Source organism: Pygoscelis adeliae, unplaced genomic scaffold (assembly GCF_000699105.1).
Source record: "Pygoscelis adeliae isolate BGI_AS28 unplaced genomic scaffold, ASM69910v1 Scaffold71, whole genome shotgun sequence".
Classification (NCBI taxonomy): Eukaryota; Metazoa; Chordata; class Aves; order Sphenisciformes; family Spheniscidae; genus Pygoscelis; species Pygoscelis adeliae.
In genome coordinates, this window is record NW_008824356.1 from 5,523,501 (window position 1) to 5,543,180 (window position 19,680).

General features: G+C 42.9%; 2 protein-coding genes across 2 annotated transcripts in view; one reads left to right on the top strand and one right to left on the bottom strand.

Moving 5' to 3' along the window:
- The window catches only part of LOC103913051 (chromosome unknown open reading frame, human C14orf1), a 7,566-nt gene extending 3,280 nt beyond the window's left edge, over positions 1–4,286 (bottom strand). Inside the window, exon 1 of the mRNA XM_009319495.1 lies at positions 4,277–4,286. Coding sequence (XP_009317770.1) covers positions 4,277–4,286 — 10 coding nt within the window. The remainder of the gene's footprint in view (positions 1–4,276) is intronic.
- An 873-nt stretch (positions 4,287–5,159) lies between these two features.
- Positions 5,160–19,680, top strand: part of TTLL5 (tubulin tyrosine ligase-like family, member 5) — a 137,601-nt gene continuing 123,080 nt past the window's right edge. Inside the window, exons 1-8 of the mRNA XM_009319496.1 lie at positions 5,160–5,260; positions 5,780–5,889; positions 7,803–7,885; positions 8,726–8,832; positions 9,390–9,520; positions 10,085–10,167; positions 12,232–12,301; positions 12,596–12,680. Of these exons, the coding sequence (XP_009317771.1) occupies positions 5,160–5,260; positions 5,780–5,889; positions 7,803–7,885; positions 8,726–8,832; positions 9,390–9,520; positions 10,085–10,167; positions 12,232–12,301; positions 12,596–12,680 (770 nt within the window). The remainder of the gene's footprint in view (positions 5,261–5,779; positions 5,890–7,802; positions 7,886–8,725; positions 8,833–9,389; positions 9,521–10,084; positions 10,168–12,231; positions 12,302–12,595; positions 12,681–19,680) is intronic.

Consider the following 19,680-nt stretch of genomic DNA (forward strand, 5'->3'; position numbering starts at 1 on the left):
GAGGAGAAGCTGGGGTTTCCCGCTGGGCTGGGCCTGGCCAGCCTGGTGCGGTTCTGCGGCTGGAGGCAGGGCAGGGGCCGCGCTTCAGCGGCAAGCGTCTGAATGACTCTCACGGGCAGGTGGGGAATAACCTGCTGGAAGGTGATGCTTCTTCCTGCGCTCCCCTGGCTAGGAGGTGATTTACAGCCTGTTGCAAGCTTGTTGATAGTCCTGTGAGAAATATGTATTGACAGGAGGTAGGAGTTAAGTTACCTCGTTTCTCTTGCTGTCTTGCTCAGCTATGCATTCATGTTTTTAATCCTTATTGCAGGCAACTGCTCTTGCAAGATCCCTTGAATCTGCAGGAAGGAGTCTTGGAGGCTACTGAGACAGGGCTGTATGAAAACTCCCAGAGGAAATGCCAGTTGGGATGACTCGAGATCTGGAGGAAACTGGCTCGTCCTCAGAGGAGGAGGAGGAAGATGTTGTAGATGGGCTGGAGTAAGTAGGAAAAAAACTTCTTAACTGCTTCTATCTCCCTGCGCTTCCTGCAGGATTTGTACTAATGTGAAAAGACAGTTGCATTCCTTACCTTCCTCCTACCTATAAAGCAGAAGATGATGCGCCTCAAGCCTGTGGGCAGGCTACCTACATTTGTAGCCTAAAAGACCACCATATTCATCAGGGTTGGAGGTGCAGCCCTTCCTTGGCTACTCCATAAACTACTACAAGTCTGTGGTTTCATTGATCTCTTCCTGTCATGTTCCTAAGCTGGGAACTTTCTTACTGATGTTTAAGAAAATGAAGGAAATTAATGTCCTTTCTCTTTGTTTGTTTAGTTTTTTGTTTTGTTTTAGTTTTTACTTTGCTGCAGAGAATGGAAATGTACTGTGCAGTAGACTGATAGCAATGTTTTATGTTCTTTTTTAAAAACTGTCTTGCGACAACTCAGCTCCTAGAGTTCTTATTACTTTCTAGTGTATGTTTGTTCCATCTTTGTTTAGTAACTTCTTTTATCTTTGCTTGTGAAGGAGTCGCTCACTTATTCTTTCCCAGAGTGAAATCGCTTTTCTGTTTCAGCTGGACCTACTTTAATATGTCCTGTTTGTTTTCCTTTGGGTGCATATTCTGACTGAGTGCCCAGCTGCAAACTGCAGTGACTTAAGGCATTTAGGGGAATGTTGCTTCATACCAACTAGTTGGCTTAGACTTGCCAGACCCTTGTGGATGAAAAGGTCCAGAACTGCCTTCACCTAGAATGTAATTGTAACAGTGTGTCTGTATCAAGTGACCAAGGGTCATGCTAGGAGTGAATGACTGTCACCTGGAGGATTGAGCCTTACTGCAAATCCTCAGGACAGGCTTAACATAACTCCCCTTCTGTTGCCTCAGCTCATTTCCCACTTATGTAAGGCTCTGGCCTGTAGTGTAAATTCTGGAAGCTTCTTGGGTCCTTTCCAGTCTGAACAGCTAATTACACCCCAGTAGTTGATATTGTTTAATTTTTTTTTCTTTAGAGGTGGTGGAAGCAGATGGGAGTGCTGTGAAGTTAATTTGTCTGGGTGATAACGGTAATAACTTGGTTAAGAGGACCAAGGTTACACTTAAGAGTACTTACTTGTCCTAGCATCAGAAAGTTGCCCTTTTATCTCTGTTCCTGTGTCATAAGTGTAGGAAGTGTTTTGTCTTCTGTAGTTTCTCCAAACCTTTGGCAGACAATGATCTTGCACATTCTATACACAGAAGCATTTATCTACCTCTGCCAGTCTACATTTCTTCTTGTCTGTGTAGAGAGAGATGTGTGTCTCCAACCGCTCAGTCTCTGTTTTCTGTTAAATTTTTCATGGTTCCATGTCCTTGCGCAGTGAGTAATAAGCATCCTGAGTTTTATTTGCTTAGGGAAGTTGACAGGTTTTCTTTCTGTGATCTTAGGATTTTATATAACAATCTTAATTTTTTTTTTTGGTGTGTGTCCTTAATTCCTCTGAGGAGACAATAGTTCCCAATGTAGCCTTGTTGTTTTGGACAGAACTGATCACTGTATCTCAGATCCTGTAGCTTGAGTGGTTGGCTGGGGGCATCGTTGTTGAATTCTGGGCTTGCATTCCACTGCATCTGGCAGAAATTAAAAAGGAAGAACACACAAGTTGTGTTGTGTTGAGCCAAGCCTGCATGAGTGCCTTTTTGTGCACTTCAGAGTCCAGGATTACAACCAGGCAGCACACACTGATTTGCAGTTCTTAAATTGGAGGCTGGAACCTGCATTGTAAGGTCTGGTTGTGTGGATAACAGCAATTATGGTTTATCCTGAATTATAGATCCTGTTTTCAGGCTTTAAATCCAGAGAACTGGAGCTGTGAAAACTGATGGGGTTTCTCCCAAATTATACTCAGTAAAATAAATACAAATTCAACAGGACTCCGACTTAGCAAGACCAACCCAAAAAGAGGATGATCTGGAAGATTCCCTTTATAGCTGACTACCAAGGGTGCCTAGCGTGTGTGTGTGAGTCAGCACAGGCAGGGTGCAGGAACAACCACAAAACCATGGCTTAAAGTCAAAGGGTAAATTTATTTTTGTTACCTTGCCAGCCGGGGGATCCCTGAAGCAGCACCCAGGCGGAGGCACACAAGCAGGGGACACAGGCACCGCAGAGCTTGGTCCTTGCTAGAGGATCACCGAACCTCCTGTTTGCACCTGTTTTTCAGGGATTTGCGCAGGCGTAGTTTATCACTGTGCTTTGATCTTTCCCACAGCAGGGCAGGAGTCTCAAGCACGTTTGATAGGGTGCCTCTAAGTCTATCACAGGCCTATGTTATCTGAACACAGATGTTCTACTTGTCAAACACATGAGGATAGACAACAATTAGAATGATATATGTATTTTTCTACACCCCAGCTGCAAGTCACTTCAGTGTGTTTACAATTCTCCTTGCCAATCTTTGGTTATTTTCCCCACAGTGTGTTTGCCTGTGTCCTAGGCTGGGTGGGCAAGTAGGGAGAATTGCTGTGTCCTCATTGTAAGTAACTGCTGTGTGTATGAGGCTCAGCAGTTTCTTATACTGACTATTTTGCCATTTCAGGGATCATCCATGTGTCAAGTGGACTGGTGGCGGCTGCAGGCGGATCCCCATCTTGGTGTTTCATGCTGAAGCCATTCTGACCAACGACAGCTACCTCCGCCTAATTGGAGGTGGGTGCAACTATGTTCCAGCTTTTGGCCTGAAGGCATGAGGTGGAAGTCTTACTTGGATGTTCCCTTCTCTTTGTGGTGGGGAAGAGGACGTGGTAGGAAGAAAATTACAATCCTCTCTTGTCTCTGGGCGCTGAGACGTTCAGAAACGCTTGTTCAGTTGGTGAATGTTTATCACGTCTTTGGGTTGTGACAATACGGAATACTGGGGTTGGCACACCAATGAAACACGCTGTCAAGAGATCTGCAGCTGTTAATCTTCCCTCAATACAAAAGGCAGACGAGTTAGTTACAGTAGAGGCCAACCAAATCCAAGTATTTACATGCTGATCTTGTGAAAATGCATCCAGGGCATGTGCTTGTAGTACAAGCACTACAAAGCACGACGAGCCAACATGTGATAAGGGAGGAAAACAAGAGTGTCATCTTGTTCCAGTAATACATATGCCATTGCTCCAGCTCCTTCAGATAATATTACTCCGGGTTTGATAACCTGATGTGGGGTAATTGTGCACACGGATTGAAGAGCTATGGCTTGCGCTTTTTCAGATTGAACTTCAATTCGATGTTGGGTTCGCGACACCAGTAACAGCGTTCCAATGCTATCTCCTAAATTTTTGCTGATTTTTTCTATACGAGTAACCATGTCTGGTACTGTAATGGCAAGTTGGGGGTGACTTTATTCAATTCTCTATAATCATTCTCCAAGTGCCGTCTGGTTTTCAAACAGGCCAAATAGGATTCGGCAATTTTGGGGGACCTGCCAAACCTTCATTTCTGCTGTTTTGGCATTTGCCAGGTAGTGCGTTGCTTTGAGGTGGCAGGCAGGGATGGAGGATGGGTGCAGAGTTGGCTGTGTGGCCAGGCTTTTTTGCGTAGACTCTAACTTTTGCCGTTGGCAAAACATTTCTGATGTTGTGATCCCATCTATTTGTGACTGTGGGATACCGGCTTGTTCAAGATCATTCCACATTTTTTTCCTCATCACCCGTGATGTAACTCCTTTTGGTTTTGCCGGCTTTCCTTTATCCACCACCCGCGCAGATGGTCCCAAAGTTACAGCTCTAATTTCCCTCAAGCTATTTGCTAGGGCGCCTACGTTACCAGTGACCATTCGTGACTGCTGGTATAATCAAGAGTTTTAGTGAGGCAGATGCTCCTCTCAAAAGCTGCATTTTGATACTTCTCGTTACTGCTGCCCTGTCTGGATTGAATCCTGTAATCAACGCATGAGCCATTGCTGTTCTCAAAATGTTCCCAGGCACATCAGAGTCAGATGATAAACAGTACAGCAAGCAGCGAAAGCAAAAAGCAGCCACTAATGAGCACTAGACTCTAATACACAGTAAGGCAAGCAAGCCCCATGGCAAGCACAGAAGCCTGCCGATTAATAGCTAAACAGAAATAACAGCTATAAATTTGATTTAGCACATTCCAATCAAATCTGCTCACCCTTTGAGCCTCACATTGGGTGCCAAAAAGGACTGTCGTGGTCAGCCAGCAACTGAGCACCACACAGCCGCACGCTCACTCCGCACCCTCCCTCATTTATTAGCAATACATGCTATCAACCCTTCTACAGTATCTTGCAACCCATGGCACTGCTCTGCTTGAGTAGTAATGACTTCATGCACAATTGCCTTTGCATCTTGTAAAGTCCCAACTTCCTTTTCCAGTTCTCTCATTTTATTCCATAATGCAACAACTTCACGGTCAAGAGCTCTAAGACCAGTAACTAATAACCATCCCAATCTCCCCGCTAACTTGCGAGAAGAACCTGATGCTGCTTTCCATGGCAATCCGTGCATAGCCTTTTCAGTTGTCTGGGGGGTAACCACTGCCCCGTCATCCATTTCAGGCCATGCTTCCGACAGAGCCAATGTAGCCAGGAAAGTGGCCACGGGAGTCCAGCGCTCAGAGCTGAGCCATCCCAGAATACGGGGAGTCATCGTTGTGGCCTCCCCAGTCCCCAACTTTTTTGCCAGTCATGGCATGCTTGTTCCTGGATCCTGCCAACTACGCCAAATGTGTGAGTCAGCACAGGCAGGGTGCAGGAACAACCACAAAACCATGGCTGAAAGTCAAAGGGTAAATTTATTTTCGTTACCTTGCCAGCTGGGGGATCCCCGAAGCAGCACCCAGGCAGAGGCACACAAGCGGGGGACACAGGCACCGCAGAGCTTGGTCCTTGCTAGAGGATCACCGAACCTCCTGTTTGCACCTGTTTTTCAGGGATTTGCGCAGGCGTAGTCTATCACTGTGCTTTGATCTTTCCCACAGCAGGGCAGGAGTCTCAAGCACGTTTGATAGGGTGCCTCTAAGTCTATCACAGGCCTATGTTATCTGAACACAGATGTTCTACTTGTCAAACACATGAGGATAGACAACAATTAGAATGATATATGTATTTTTCTACACCCCAGCTGCAAGTCACTTCAGTGTGTTTACAATTCTCCTTGCCAATCTTTGGTTATTTTCCCCACAGTGTGTTTGCCTGTGTCCTAGGCTGGGTGGGCAAGTAGGGAGAATTGCTGTGTCCTCATTGTAAGTAACTGCTGTGTGTATGAGGCTCAGCAGTTTCTTATACTGACTATTTTGCCATTTCAGGGATCATCCATGTGTCAAGTGGACTGGTGGCGGCTGCAGGCGGATCCCCATCTTGGTGTTTCATGCTGAAGCCATTCTGACCAACGACAGCTACCTCCGCCTAATTGGAGGTGGGTGCAACTATGTTCCAGCTTTTGGCCTGAAGGCATGAGGTGGAAGTCTTACTTGGATGTTCCCTTCTCTTTGTGGTGGGGAAGAGGACGTGGTAGGAAGAAAATTACAATCCTCTCTTGTCTCTGGGCGCTGAGACGTTCAGAAACGCTTGTTCAGTTGGTGAATGTTTATCACGTCTTTGGGTTGTGACAAGTGTCTATATTTGTCCCTCCATTGGGTCCTGATGTGTTTCGAGTTGGAACTGTCTGCTTGCAAATTGAACTTGGAGGCCATGCTAGAACTTATGACCAGAATACAAATTCCCTACTCTGTAGCTAAGAACTTAAACTCAATCATTGCAGTGAGTTTTGAGAGGGTTACACCGGGAAATAAAGCAGCCAGCCCCACGGTGGCAAGAACAGTAGTAAGCTGTAGTAACAAATCTCTGTGACTACAGCCTCACAACTGTGAGTAAGGCCATAAACAAAATGATTGCTGCTCTGGCAGCACTTGAGTCAGGAGATCAAACCTGTCATCAAATAAGGGAGAGCCTCTAAATAAGAGGCAGAGTTGTTATAAACAGTTATAACTGTGAGAGTTAGTACTTGTGGGTGTGTACAGCTGGGAGCTCATTCTGGATGTGCTGAGTTGGAGAAAAGCTAAAAATCTACTCAGCTTCTTTTTGTGAAGATGCTGACACTTCTTTCTTCTCTCGCTTCTCCCTTTCTTAGGTAATTGGTGCCCTCGTTTCTAATATCCTATCCAAGTAGAAATGCTTCTGGCACATTGGGGTAAGGGGTAGAGAAGGTGATTTGTGTGTGGAAACTCCTGATCCTTTTCATGTGAGTTAAAAACACTTGAATGGTGGCAGAAGCTGATGGTAATTGTAACTTGTATCCTAACTGGAGTGTGGTCTCTCTTCTGCTTTTTCTCAGGAGGTAGAGGCTTTTTGTGCTTTAAAAAGTCTACTGCTGAATAGTGCAACTTGTTAAATTTCCTTGAGCTTTGTCCGGTCCCACATTATGATACTTCTTACTCTTTTCTTTAGACTTATTTTTATTGGTAGAACATATTTCCTGAGGTTTAATCTAATCTTCATCTTTCTATTCTCAGTTTGAACCAATTTTTAAAGTGCCTTTTCCAAGTGATTCTGTGTTCTAGCATTGCAATTTCTGCCTCTACTTTCTTTGAACTCTTTTATGGATTGCCACATCCTTTTGTATGACAACTGGACTCTAGTCTTGCTACTTGCTTTCTGTTTATCTTATGCCTCCAGTGCTGCTTACTGCTTTTGTTTTTATGACTTTCTACTTGGATAGTGATTTTTCTCTTTTTCTTTCCTTGTCCTGTTTACTTTATTTCCTAGGTTTTTTTTGCAGTTATTTATTGGAAGATCAGTACAAGTGAATGAGATGTAAACAAAAATTCAGTGTTCTATTTTGGGTTTTCGAGATCTAAAAAGTGATCATATAAGCTAGCCATGTCAATGAGGGGCATATGGCATGATTACTTATAGCTAGGAATATCAGTCTTGAATAGAGACGAAAGAGCTGAAATCATGTTTGGAGTGTTATAAAGCAGTCTATATAAAGAGCTGTTTAAAAAAAAAAAATCTGGACATTTGTTAGGATGTCTTGTGTTTTATTTTGATACGATAGGCTTCAGTGATGCAGCAATATTATACCTAAGGATTGGTGTAAGTCAGTTCAATGCCATCATTGGAGTTAATGCCCCAAGAGATGGACAGGCATTTCCTATCACCCTTTGCCTGTTATGTGCTGCTACTGTGTGGATGTTCCACTGTGGATTAAGCATAGCTGTACTGTGCTGAGTCCTATGGTGCTCTTCTCTCTTCTTTGGTAGCATAGGTAACTTTGGTTTATTCTTCTAGATGCGGACTCTAATATTGTGTCTCTTGGCCTCTTAACAGAGCGCTACCACTTGTCCTATAAAATTGTGCGAACAGACAGCCGTCTGGTTCGAAGCATTCTGACTGCCCATGGATTCCATGAGGTGAGTGCAACGAACTTCAGATCTGATTATGTGCTGCACTGGGAGGTGGTGGTGATGGTTGTTTTTGGGGTTTTTGTGTTTTGTTTTGTGGTCGGTTTGTTTTGGTTGGGTGTTTTGGTTTTTTTTTTTTTTTTTACTCTGCAGGGTTAGAACCAGAAAGTTGCTGTGGACCCTCCTGAAGTTTTGCTTTTTACATACTCTGCCAGTCAGACACGAAATATGTCGTGATTTTGCTCTCTCAAAGGAGGACCCTTTAACCTTAAGCCTGCAAAATTAGGGAAAAAGGGATGCTGAAGTTGGGCCATGTGTTTTTTCTCTTCTTGCTTTTAAAGCGTCATCTCACACCCTTGGGAAGATCTGAAGAATTTAATCTCTCAGCCTTTGCAAGCTCACAGAAGCATTGATGTAGTGTTTCATGTTTCTCTTCTAGCACCTGTCTTGCTCTAAAGAATGTCCTACATGCAGCTAATGACAGTTTGAGAGATGTGTGTGTATGGTGGATTTTCTTCTGAATAACACCAAGTTAAGGAATTGGTCTCACAAGTTTCCTGAAGAAATCTAAAATGCTTTACAAATTTGGTTTAAACAGTCTATAAAAAGAACAAAACCACAAGTTTGTTTAGAGAAATATGACGTGGTTATTTCCCGGCACCACTGTACAGTAGCTTAGGACAGGAGTCTGGCTAGATTTGCCCTAATATTAGAGATGGGTAGAGGAGATTGTCTTAAACTAGAATTGCTTTGATCTCATAGACATAAGGTCACAGTCTGTAGGACAAGTGGTGGTGCTTTTCATTAGTTCTATGTTTTTGTGTATGGTGTTCTTATGTTGCTTTTTAGGTACACCCTAATAGCAGCGATTATAATCTCATGTGGACAGGATCACACTTGAAGCCCTACTTGCTGCGTTCCCTTACAGATATTCAGAAAGTCAATCATTTCCCTAGGTAAGGCTTTGATATCATGTTTTGCTGAACATCTTTGTGATGGTTTGCAAAACTCTGAACATCGGTAGCTCTAAAAAAACCAGAGTATACATGATACTGTGAAGTCCCAACGCACTGGGCCTGTGCCACATGCTGTCTTCATTCTAAATGTTTTTTTGGGGTTTTGGGGAGATAGTATGTGAGTTGAAGTGCTTGTCTGTAGCCCAAATACTGGATTTTTTTTAAGTTTTTTTTTTTTTCCCCTAAGTAAAGTATTTGGGGCTTTGGGTTCTTAGTTACAGAGATAGTCTGTCACCTGCTAAGGTTTACAAACACCATTATAACAGTTTGCTATGTTTCAGTCTGTTTTGGGAATTGCAAGTGGTGCTACAAATGAGGATGTATATTAATATGGCCATAGGGCATAGAGAGTAAAACTGAAGAGTAGTTGCAGTTTAGGGTTTAGACATCTGACAGGGCTACAGATGCTTCAGTAACTAGGACAAAGGGTTGCGGTAATGGGGGGGGGGGGTTATGTGGGGAAAAAATAGATACAGTCTCTTGTTTTGGGACTTCAGGTCATATGAACTGACACGAAAGGACAGACTATACAAGAACGTCAGTCGTATGCAGCTGGCCCATGGATTCAAGGCATTCCATATCTTACCTCAGACCTTTATCCTCCCGACAGAGTACCAGGACTTCTGCAGTAAGTGAATGGCTGATGATGCCCAGACCTAAAGCAAAATAACTGGGTGGGGGCAAGGGAATTACTTTTAATATCCCAGCCTGTTGATCATGCCAGTGGTTAAGGCAACAAAATTAGAGGAAGCTGGAAAGACAATGGAAAAGGCCCACATGATTTCTTTATATAATTTCTACTCTGCTGTTTACTCCATGCCTGTGTAAGTCCTCAAGAGTGGATGTGGGCTTTAAGGCTCCAGAACTGAGCTTTTTTTTTGTGGACGGTGTTGTTGATGATCAACTTCACAATATCCCTGACTAATATCTGGGAGTACTGAAGAGAGAAGTGCCAAAAGGAGGCATAGGACAGAGAAATGAATGTATCAGAGCAGCAGAAGGGGCTTCAGGGAGGGGCTGCAATAATTGCAGTGGGTCCCAAGGGGTAAAATGGGACATCAAAAATGTAGACTTTGATCTCCTCATGGAGTTTTCTAAAGCTTTTACTGTAGGCAACATTCTTGATTCTTGTTCCTCTGTAAATAAGCAAAATGGAAGATGTTTCGGTCTTGTGCTGTTTTCTTTTAACCAGATACCTATTCTAAGGACAGAGGCCCATGGATAGTGAAGCCTGTGGCCTCTTCCAGGGGTCGAGGTGTCTACCTGATAAACAATGTAAGTGTTCAGCAAAAGGACTGCTCTTCAGTAACACTGTCTGCAAAACTATGCCAGCTTCCAGGCAAGGGGCATGGAAACATCTAACCAGACACTGGCCGTGCTCTGGATTTCAACCATACATTGGTGAGCAGTTCAACAGTCCTGAGCAGCTGGCAAAGCCTGCCCAGGCCTATGCTGCGTAATCAAAAGCAATCTATTTCTTTGTATGCTGTGCTTATCTTGCAACCTACTTTCAAGTCTTAGCGTATTAGGAGCAAGTTCATGCTTGCTGAGGCAGTTTGAGAAGCTGTGCTGCTGCATGCTCTCCTTGTGGCTGACAGTAGGCTGGCCTTGGTAAGATTCCCAGAACTCTTCTTAGCTGTTTCCCTGTGGGACCTAAACAGTCCTCAAACAGTCCCCTTGTCTCCCTCTTCCCCCTGGAAAAGACCAGTGACAATGAAACCTTATGTGATACAGTAGGATGTGTATCAATCTTAGAGCTGTTTTATCTAAATGCCAGTGTGCTCTTACTGAGGTGTAATGGGGATGGTTCTTTGATTTCAATGTGCTGGTTATAGTGTCTTTTGCCCTTTTTGGGCTTTGCAGGGAGTTAGGTTGTCATAGGTAACAAATACATCTGGGCAGGGGCCAAACACATGAGGGGATTCCAATAAATATTCTCAGCAGCAAAACTGACTGGTGAGTCATTTTGTTTTCACTCACTCAAACCCCTTTAGCCTCCCTTGCACTGAAAGGGTCATGCTGCCTCATCTGTTCTCTACTTGGATCATTTCCCATAAAATAAAGGAGCAATTTGCCAAGTGTATGAGGTAAGTATTTCCAGAGCTGCACTCAGCTTTTTCTTTGCTTGAAAGAGAGGAACGAGCTCAGGCTTATATGGCAGTTGGCCATGAACTGGGGAAAAGACCCTTCTGGGACCAGTTTCCCTTTGTGTACATCTGTTCCAGAAACACTTCAGCTAGTTTGGCCCAAAGACTTCAGTTTCCTTCAGTGTGATGTGTGATGCCATTAAGGGAGTGTCTTCTAGAATCTCATCACAGAAGTGTTTAAACCACACGCCACCCCTCCCCCCCCCCCCCCAACAAAACAACAAACCTTTCAATTTCTCTGATCCATAATAAAACAGGCTGTCACTTTTGTGTGATGTGCTGAGGGAAGCTGAGCTTGCTCCCTCACGTTGTATATGTGCACTCTATATGCCTAGACTTCCTGCTCATGATGCTGGTGGTGTGGCTGAATACATGCAAAATTGAATAAAGGCAGGGTGACGGGGTTCTCTTGACTCTTTTGCAAACTGAAGGCAAGAAAATGTTTTGCAAGAAACTGTTTGTATGAGTAGTTAAAACTGATTACAAGAGAGAGGCTTGCATACAGCAAAAAGTAAAAGCTTTTTCAACAGATCCCATGTCTTCGCGATGTATATTTGTCATAGATAGAGCTTTCTGTTCTGAGCTACAAGGGTTGTGTCTTCCTGGTGCAGTAGCCCCTGCTGTGAACTGAACCTCAGTAGGAGGTATTTACTCATGTAGACAAAAGGGTTGGATACCAGCCCAGGATCTAGCTATAAAGATCACAAGTTGAGGAGTCATTTTCTTCACTTGTAACTTCCTCACCAACTATAGTTACATACTCCTTCCAGTGTCTTCTAAACCCCTCCTTCATGTGTTTGGTTAAACATTTGAGAAGCAAACAGAATGACAGTCACTTCTTAGATGTGTTTTTTTTTTCTGCCTATTTTACATCATTGCCATGTGGCTGTTAAATCTGTATTCTACTCTAAGGAGCACTTAACTGGAAGATTCAATGGGCAGTTTTTTTGGCAATGTAATCATTCCCAGGCTTCTGGTTAGGATCTAATTACCTTAAGTATGTTGTGATTGACAGTAGTGTCTTTTCATTTTGTTTTTTCATTTTCATTTATGTTGTACCAACAACATAATTGTTGGTACAGAGTGGCTTTAGGAGGGAAAGGCTGGAAAAAATGGTGGGTTTGATCTGATCATCTTCTTATTCCTTAAGCCTCCTGTTTTTTTCACTCTTGGATTCTCTGTTCTTCTGTAGCCAAACCAGATTGTCCTGGAAGACAACATCCTGGTTTCTCGTTACATCAGCAACCCGCTGCTCATAGATGGTGAGTGTGCTTAGGAATTGCTTTTCTCTCTTCCCCCAACCCCACACCTGAGGATCTCTGCAACCTTTGCAGGAGTTCAGTTGAATAATTGAGTGGTCTATCTTCCTCTAGTACTGGAAAAATGTATCTAGCGAATTCGTTAAAATCTGGAAGCTTTTCAACTGGGAAAGCTTCAGGCACCTATGTCAGCAGCAGATAATGATTTATTACTCTCAGGGTCTGTTGAAATTCATCAACTGGATATGATGTCTGAAAGATATTTGCAGTCACTGACTCTTGACAACTGTATTTCAGATTTCAAATTCGATGTGCGCCTCTATGTTCTGGTTACATCCTATGATCCACTTGTCATCTATCTCTACGAGGAAGGATTGGCCAGGTAGGGGAGGTTTCTTCTTTCTCAGTCTACCTGCACTTGCTGATCCAGAGGTGTCTTGGCTTGCCTCTGTACTCCTGACACAATAGCAAATGAGGGAAGTGCCAGTTAGGGAGTTCTGCAGAGTTTAAATATATGATTCTTTATCATCCTGTGTCCCATCAGTTTTCTCTATATAAATTATAGGATCTTTAGTGAGGGACTTTATTACATATGTAAATAAATAAAGCAAGTTTTCAACTCTTAAGGGTTGAATGACCAAACACACCATCATTGGCGTGTTCATTCTCAAGGTTGGGTTCTTCTTGAAACCTGTTTGGACTCTTCATGCCTTTGTGCCCCTTCTCCATCCTCCAAGGTGAAGGGAATATAAACTTTCTCAATTTCTGTTTAATCCTAAAGACAAAAGCAGTTGGAGACCTGTTGTTGGCTGAATTGGCCTTTGTTTTAATACTTTCAACTGCTCTTCTAAGTTTTAGGTCAGTATTTGTTTTTTCTACAGTATCAAGTAAGTGGGTTTAGACTAGCTCACTGTTCTTACCCTTCAAGATGACAATTTTCTTTTGTGTGTAATTCATGAAAGATACTTAAGATTCCCAGGAGGAACACTTGTCTGCCAAAAATACCTGTTTCTCCTCATCACAGAAGTTTAGCTAAATACCTGTCTATAGTAACTAATAAATTTGAAATAATCACCCCTCTGAATTTCCAACAGACCAGAAACTTAACTGTAGTGGTATTTGAGAAGAGAGCATCATAGGACTGTCTTCTGCAACAGTTTTAAGCAATGCTGAATCTGTCTTATAAGCATATCTGACGTATCCAGAAAGAATATCTCTAGGGTTCAAGCCTGCATGGCTCTGACTTAGGCAGATACTGAATCCAACTTAACTTTATCCAAAGCAGATACTGAATCCAAAAGGATATATTAATAATGATCCCACAAGAAATATCCTCCTTTAAATTGATGAACAAATCCCCTTCAGGTGTGTTGTGATGTGCCTCTGCCTGCAAAGATAATATGAACAGGTTGTTTCCCTAAAGGGGGGCAGGAAGGGGTAGCTCATCTTGGTCAGTGGAAAAATTGACAACTATATTAACTTTAGAAAAGGAGACTTAAACATGCCTGGCATGCAAGACTTTTCTCTTGGGAATCAGCAATTAAATTATTAGTTGCTAATATTGCATGTTATTGGAAAGTGAAGAGGGAAACAAGATCATCGATTGTGAATACATGAGTAGATTGCTAGGATGGTCTGAAAATGGGCAGTGCATAGCAGGCCTCCAAAATAGGACTCGCACCATCATTAATGTCTTAAAGGTAGTTCTGCTGATCTTGTTGTAACAAAGGAGTTTACTTCTGGAAAAATCCATATGTGTAAGAGACAAGTGTTCTACTCTGTTTGGGGGCAAGTGTGCCAATTCTATGATAAGATAGCATTTTTGTCTCTGACAGTAGCGTAACATGTTTTGCTTTGAGGGGGAAGTGTATGTGGGGATGTGTATGCTTTTTTTTTCTTTTAACAATTCTAGTTGTATTAGAGGTCTAGGGAAGGAAATGAGGAAGGAAATAAGTATATTCTTTTGACTGAAATACACTAGTCAGGCAGTTCTAGTGAATCCCTTAAGATAGAATCATCAGATTATTTAGGTGGGAAGGGAAGTCTGGACAGTTTTTAGTCCAACCTCCTTCTCAATACAAGATCTCCTTCAAAGTTTGGGCAGGTGCTCTACGGCCTTATACCATAAATTTTTGAATATCTTCCAAGAATGGAGATTCCGTAGTCTTTCCTGACAATCTGTTCCAGTGTTTGACCATTCTCACTGTAAATGTGTGTGTGTTTTTAATATCAGAATTTCCCTTGTTGCAGTTTGACTGTTGCCTCTTGGCCTTCTGCTATGCACCTTTGAGAAAAGTCTGGCTCTGTCTTTATAGCCATGCATTAACGAGTTGAACACAACAGTTAGATCTATTCTTAGCCTTCTTATCTGCAGGCTAAACAATCTTTTTCTCCTCAGCTTCTCCTTGTACATCATGTTTTTCAGCCCATTTTAATAGCTCTCTGCCAGACTTGCACCACTTAGTCAATACCTCTACTTGTACTGGGGGGCTTATAACTGGACATGAGATTCCAGATGTGTGTCCAGTGCTTGCTAAGCACTCACAAGTAAGAGGTACTAATCATTTCCATCAACCTACTGGCTACACTTGTTGATGCAGCCCAGCGTGTAGTTAGCCTTCATTGTTGCAAAGGCAAACTGCTAATTCATGTTCATTCATTGCTTGTCCACCAGGACGGCTTGTCTGTTCTGCAGAGCTGCTTTCTACCCACCCAGCCTGTAATGTTAAACAGGGTTACTCCTCCCAGGTGCAAGACTTCTGCATTTGCTTTTGCTAAAGTTCATGAGGGTTCTGTTAGCCCATTCCTCTAGCTTTACAGGGGCCATTTGAGTGTTCAGGTCTTGAGCCATGCCATCCACTGCTCTCCCTTTGTCCCCAGAACCATTCATGTCATCCTAGAAGGCAATCAGGAGGCATCAGACATGATTTGCTCTCGGAAAATTTGTGGTTGCTGTTCCAATAATCGTTTTATACTTTATGTGCCTGGAAATACTTTCCTGGAAGATAATAGTCCAGGAGCTTCTACTGGTAGCAAGACTGTAGATCACCTGGGCTATCCTAGGTAAAAGGTCTTTTGAAACAATGATCTGATTTCTTTGAGTATGTGAGCCAGTGTCCCTACTTGATAATCTGGATGCTGGCTGGCTGAATTTCTTTGTTCTTTTGACATTCAGAATATTCACCTCTAGAGCTTGAAATGGTGTTGTAGTCAACCCTGAGCAAATAACTTGTTTTCTTTCTGGGTATCCATCCAGAAGCATCAGTCTCAATTCTGGACTCTCCATCTTGGTAAGATCCCATGTGGCAGTAATACTTGCAACTCACTTTTCAGTGTTCTAAAATCCTTAACAGTCTTATACGTGTTTAGATTGCATTTGTTTAAACTATAATCAAATCTAGAGCACATGGTGTCCACATACATGACAAGTGGAACATATATGTACAGGACACCACAGTGTTACTAATGGTAGTTATCCTTTCCTTCAAATTGCATCCCGTCTTACAGCTCTCTGTGAGAGGTAGCTAGTATATGGAGACTAACTGTGGCACTAGGTATCTTAATGCTGCTCTGTGATATGGTCGGCTATACCAGTACAACTGTGGGACTGGTGTAGAGGAAATGAGATGTTATCTCTGGTCCAAGGACAGTCCTGATTCTGGAGGGTAACTCTAGTTCTGTTACTGAACTTCAGCTACCCACTGAGCAATTTCAGCTGTAGTGTCAGCTATGGCTAAAACCTTGTAGCAAGACTTGTAGTTGAATACTTTCACATGATAGGTATAAATTTATTGCAACCGATATCTTTAACTTTTAAACTTTTCCCTTCTTCTATGGCTGTAGAGTTGGTATGTCTGTGCAGCAAATGCTGGCAAGCTCTCTTTGGAGGACAACACTTAAGCGAGAGCAGAGGTTGACAGAAAAATTTAGGTGGGCTGTTCTGTATGGCCTCCAGATGGCACTAGTGGTCTTTAGCTTTAGCGAGTTGGCTTTTTCCCATGCCCTGGATTTGCAAATTCAGTCGATGAGAGGTAAGGAACCTGGAGCTACTGGATTCTGGCTTCCTATTTAGCTTTTTTGCCTTCCATTTAACAGTAGGAGTTAAGTGCTGGGAGAGACCCTTTTATTGCCTCACACAGTGTAATGCTTTGGTTTAAAGCTGGGACAAAACTTGAGCTGTGCGGGAGGGGGGAATGCTTTAACCTTTGGGAGTGGAAGCCGGTTTTTCTTTTTTACTTAAGAAAAAACCCCCACACTACTTAAGAATGGAAGCAATTTGTAGCAGAGAACTAAGAGGTGAGATCAGGGCCTGGAATCAAAGGTGGTATTGAAGCAATCTAATGGGAAACCCACCAGCAGAACAAAGGAATCTGGTTTTGGGACCTCCGCTAGTGCTTGTGGAGCACTATGGTGACTTCCATGTTTTTAGTTTACTTTCTGAAGGTAGGTAGTCTCTGAAGTGTAGTCAGGGTGACCTCTTCTGGGTTGTTCTCTTAATTTTCTTTTTCCCTTTTTCTTAGTCTGTCTGAAAGGTAATGTTGCCTTCCAGTGTTATGCTTTGTGTATTCCAAGTAGAAGAGGAACCTGACTGTTTCAGTAAAGTTGGTGACCTCTACCAGAAAAGCAGTGCTAGCAGGAAACCATAAGATGTAATGATCTTTAAAAGGAACAGGCTTGGTATAATACACATTTGTGATGTTTGACTAGATACTTCCTTAGGCCTGGTTTCTCTTGGCACAGCTAGTCTTGTCATGACATGATCTAGAGTGGAATTTGAGGCTTCAGTGCTGAGGAGAAGAAAGAGATTATGGATCCAGCATGTGTAACTTGTGTTTCACTTACCATGTGGAAGAGTGAAGAAAAAGTTTCCTTTGAAGGAGATGTGAAAGGTATGTACCCAGAGGTGTGTAACAAAGCCTTCAGCTACTGTTGCTTGATTTGTGCTGAAAGTACTGAATAAGTGTTTGGTTTACCCTGGCTGAAGTTATCTTTTTTCCAATGCAATTTTTCAGGAAGATATTGACCTCAAAGCTTTTATTTGTTTACTCCCTAAAAGAATATTGAGTAAAAATTAGGAAGTGCTGATGTTGAGTAGGTTCCTTTTGTAGCTATTTCCACCCCACTCCCCATGGAATAAGCTGTATTTAGTAGAGACAGAGCCGTAGGGACAGGGCCTTAGGTCAGCAGGGTCAGGTATCAGGCTTCTGGAAAGTTACTAAGAATGGTATTAGTGAATGTGCTCCATGTTTTCATCTTTCGATACAATACTACTTTTCTGGTCTTGCCTCCCTCAAACTCTATCAAACCTCCTCTTGCATATTTTAGGCCTGGTCCACCTCTAGAAGGAACGCCGCTAATAGGTATGTTTGGGGATATTCGGTGATCTGTTTGGAGGGAGTGGGATGGGTTTTTTTTTTTTTTTCTTTCTTGAGGCTTGAAACAAAACTGAAGCTGTGCTTAAAGCATAAAGCAGCACTGGGTGGCTTAAGATCCTTGTCTGTTGGATTGAAAAATGTGGTGTCGAACACTTTTCTAGGACATACTTAAAAAAAAAAAAGTAGACAAAGCATGCTGCTATACATCTGTTAAATTGGCAGATATTTAGTAACTTGGTGCTGGAAAGGACAATTATCATCTAGATTGGCAATCTGTGATTCACAGCCTGGAGAATTGTAGCTGGGACCTTTGCATAGACAGTATAGGTTTGGAGAATGAGATGATTTTGGCAAGCTTGGTCCAGGTTTGCCTGAGGGTATAACTCAGTCATCTGTTAATTTGTTAAAAATCTAGGTAGTTTTGTTTATCTGAGACTTCCAACATACGTGATGGAATATATTTATTGACATACCTTTTATATCCTAGTATGAATAAGAGGTGCATTGTTGATAAACTGCAGTGTTAATTACAAACTTTGACATGCTTTTGAAGGTGACTCACCAAGCCCAGTTATGTGGAAGTCCCAAGGCTGCTCTTACAGCCAACTATTGAATTGGTGGATTATGCTGTTTTTTGGAGGGGCATCCATGCAAGGAGAGAATAACAAGCCTGACTTGTGTCTGAAGTACAGCTGAAGAGGACATGGGGCCAGGAATAGCTTGTGCTGTTTGTTAGCCTTCCCCATTTTGCCAATTAGGGACGCCTTTCTCTCTCCCGTCTGACTTTCCCTCCTTCTGTGTACCTCCTTGTGGGACAGAAGGGAGCCTGGTGGACCTGTCTTTCTTGGTGCCTGCAGACATAATGGGGACTTGACACATGGTGTGGGGAATTCATAGTGAAATGGCTCCTTGTTTTGGGGAGACTTCTCTATAGCCTACTTTTTTGCTTGAACTACCAGGTTTAGGCAACCTTATTTCTGAGCCTGAATGGCTGGAAGGGTCCTATCCCAGCAGGAACCTCGTAGTCAGATTTACAATGAATTTGAAAAATGGATTTATAAAAAAGAAACAGGCAAAACTGAGCTGAAAACCAAATGTTCTTGCAAAGGGCCCAAGGAGCAGCTGGGGGAGACTTTCCAGAAGGACATGAGAGTTCCCGTAATGGCGAGGTAGACAGCCCGGCTTCACAGTGGCTGTCACCAGCTGTCATCCTGCTGCCTGAGCTCACCCCCCTCAGCCTCGCAGCACCCCCTCCTTCAGTAGCCTGGCTTCCTAATTAGCACTGGCTCCGCTGGGATATTTACCTTTTCTGTGCTGAATTCCTGTGGTTTCCAAAGAATTCAGGTGCTAGCTTTGAGCCAAGGAATTCACATTACCTCACAGGCTGGGCTTAGGCCAGAGCCGGTAGAGCTGGCAACAGCAGCCCTGTCCCCCTTGCAATAACCCCTGCCTGGCAGGCCTCCGCTTCTTAGGGAGCATAACTCATGGACACCTGGGATCAGACTACAACCACTTCGGTAGACATCGCCTCGCACGGAAGCTGTGGAGCGGTGTTTTTCACTGTTGTCCCCACTGGACTTTGGACCAGTGGATAGTGCATCAAGCCTGGAGACTTTGTGCTGCTTCCTTGGTTTTTAATTAAGATAAGCAGGGTTTGAATCACTGAGGGGAAAGATCTGTCTGTCTATCTATGTATGTCTTTTAATAGAAATTTACTGCCTATACAGACCTGTTACCTCATTTTAGACTATGTGGTTTTTACCTTGAGTTTTCTTCTGTAAAATGGGGTAGTTGGGCCTCAGGCTGCTACTGTTTGAGAGTTGCAAGGAAGCCTACTATATATATTTTTATATATATATGTAATATAAATATTTTTTAATATTTTTTTTTTACTATATATATTTAAGTCATGGCCTAGTGATGCCCTTTGTTAAATCCGGTTCCCATGGCAGGTAGCTAAACACTTGTCTGTGGTATAGGATGTGGCCCTTAGTTAGGGTCCTTGGA